General features: G+C 45.4%; 1 protein-coding gene across 1 annotated transcript; it reads left to right on the forward strand.

Moving 5' to 3' along the window:
* Nucleotides 1-55: 55 nt before the first annotated feature.
* Nucleotides 56-2,368, forward strand: LOC103803469 (early growth response protein 1-like; the record flags this gene model as incomplete). Its single annotated transcript, XM_009076027.1, is given in 2 exon segments — nucleotides 56-860; nucleotides 862-2,368. Coding segments are annotated over 2 exon segments (1,280 nt in total), but the record flags the coding sequence as incomplete, so codon positions are not given.
* Between the last annotated feature and the right edge of the window lie 494 nt (nucleotides 2,369-2,862).

Genomic DNA, 2,862 nt, shown 5'->3' on the forward strand with positions numbered 1-2,862 from the left:
CACTGATAGCAGCTGCAGTGCCTGCTGGAAGTAACCGGTATTCCTCTCTTTTCAGACACTTTTCCCGAAATCCCCCTGAACAACGAGAAAACCTTGCCAGAAACCAGCTATCCCAACCAAACGACACGACTGCCACCGATAACCTACACGGGGCGCTTCTCTTTAGAGCCGGCCCCCAACAGCAGCAACACCTTATGGCCAGAGCCCCTCTTCAGCCTCGTCAGTGGGCTGGTAGGCATGGCTAATGCACCTCCCACCTCTACACCTACTTCATCATCACCGTCCTCCTCCTCACAGAGCTCCCCACTGAGCTGTTCTGTCCAGGCCAGCGAGAACAGTCCAATTTATTCAGCTGCACCAACTTTCCCCAATGCCAGCTCTGACATTTTTCCTGAATCACAGACCCAGTCTTTTCCCAACCCCTCTGGAGCCCCCATCCAGTATCCACCTCCAGCTTATCCAACTGCTAAAACCAACTTTCAGGTGCCAATGATCCCGGATTACCTGTTCCCTCAGCAACAGGGGGAGCTCAGTCTTGTTCCAGCTGATCAGAAGCCCTTCCCAGCCCTTGAGACCAGAGCACAGCAGCCTTCCCTCACGCCGCTATCCACTATTAAGGCATTTGCAACTCAGACTGGCTCCCAAGAGTTGAAGACCCTCAACACTAACTATCAGTCCCAGCTGATCAAGCCCAGCAGGATGAGGAAATACCCAAACCGTCCCAGCAAGACCCCACCTCACGAGCGACCCTATGCCTGCCCAGTGGAGTCCTGTGACCGGAGGTTTTCACGATCCGATGAACTAACGCGACACATACGCATCCACACAGGACAGAAACCTTTCCAGTGCCGCATTTGCAGGGAGTGACCACTTGACTACACACATCCGCACACACACAGGAGAGAAGCCATTTGCCTGTGACATTTGTGGCAGAAAGTTTGCCAGAAGTGATGAGAGGAAGAGGCACACTAAAATCCACCTTAGGCAGAAGGACAAGAAAGTGGAAAAGGCAGCTCCAGTCTCAACTGCTTCCTCAATTCCCACCTATTCATCCTCTGTGACTACATCCTACCCTTCCTCCATTGCCACCAGTTACCCCTCACCAGTGCACACAGTGTATTCCTCTCCTACTCCCTCTTCCTATCCCTCCCCTGCACACAACGCATTCCCATCCCCTTCTATAGCAACCACTTACCCCTCTGGCACTGCTGCTTTTCAGACCCAGGTGGCCACCTTCTCATCTCCAGCGGTCACCAACAATTTCAGCTCACAGGTGACCTCAGCACTTTCAGACATGAACTCAACCTTTTCTCCAAGGACAATTGAGATCTGCTGAGGCTACCTTCTGGAACAGGAGAATTCACCTTTTCCATTGGTATTATCAGACATGGAGTCTCCAGTTACTCCCCCAACACCATACGTTGCAAGGCTATTTAACTTTAGTTTAAACTTCAGCTGCCTGAGACAACTGCTGCTTAAGTTTTCCACCTCTGTTGAATGACTTAATTTGCATGGACTGTGGATATAAGTTCAATATCATTTTCCCCGTAAACAATAGTCTTTTATTAGGAAGAAAGGACTTTTGATTAAGTATCTAGCTGATGTAAATTGTACATGTGCCATGGTTTTGCTTTCCTTTAGGTACTATTGATGTGAAAAAAATCTTTGCATATCCATATTGTATTATTTGGAGTTTGCAGGGCCATAGTTTGTAAATGTTAATTCTGTTATAGTGACAGTGCTGTCATGCATTTCAGACTTCTTTGGGAACAGCACTTACTGTATTTGAGCATGTTAGAGTGATGCTATGTAAATATCACCTGATGAGACACTCACTTGTGGCAGAAGTTTTGTTTTTAAAGTTACAAGTCTTGGTGCCTTTTTGTGAAGCCTTGCTGACATCATGCATTTGTGTGAATGGATGCTTTGCATCTTGCCTTAAAGTGAAAGGGATGCTACTCAAGGAATGTAAGGAAGAGCAGATAATGGGTGGGGAGAGGAACACGAGGAAGCCCTAGGGGATGGAATGTAAGCAAAAAAACCCCAAACCAACCAACAAATAACACCCCAAAAAACCCCACCACATCTCTCAAAGTCTATTTTTGTTACAAAAATGTAAATTTATATATATATATATATTCAGGAGTTGGAATGTTGTAGTTACCTACTGAGTAGGCAGCAATTTTTGTATGTTATGAACATGCAGTTCATTATTTTGTGGTTTATTTTTATTTTGTAATTGTGTTTGTTAAAATGAAAGTGACTGTTCGGCTTCTAAACACATCGAATGCGCTTTCCTGCCAATGGGATATTTGGTGTACAATACCCTTCAGAAAAAAATAAATAAAATCTCAAATCATATGGACTTCCACATTGTCCTTTCAGTTGCTTCATAGGAAGACTGCACCACAGCAATCCTGACTCTTTGAGCGGCTGCAAGCAACATGTGCTGCTTGTCTCCTGGAAATAATACCTGCTTAAAGAAAGGAGATCAATCTTATGTCCAGTTGCTCACAAAGGCACAGATGAAGTACACACATCCTTGCATTAGGCCCATCACCTGCTCTTTTGAAGTAGCCACGATTACCTTTTTCTGGCTTCTCCAGAAGCACGAGCTAATCTTAGGAAGCAAAACTATTCTTCCAGTGCAGTAAATTAGGTTAGAAAATTAGAATCTCAACTGTGTGTTCATAGGTATTCAGAAACCTTACCAAATGGCAAGATAATAGAGCACTTTCTAGCCTGGAAATAGAGCAAGCTCAGTCACAATGGCTGGTTGACAGAAAGTAGCCCTGATCAGCTGAGGGCTGTCATCAGCTCCTCCTTGACACAACATGGTGCATATGTGTGAGGGCTTGATAG

The sequence above is a fragment of the Acanthisitta chloris genome, unplaced genomic scaffold, assembly GCF_000695815.1.
Source record: "Acanthisitta chloris isolate BGI_N310 unplaced genomic scaffold, ASM69581v1 scaffold45565, whole genome shotgun sequence".
Classification (NCBI taxonomy): domain Eukaryota; kingdom Metazoa; phylum Chordata; class Aves; order Passeriformes; family Acanthisittidae; genus Acanthisitta; species Acanthisitta chloris.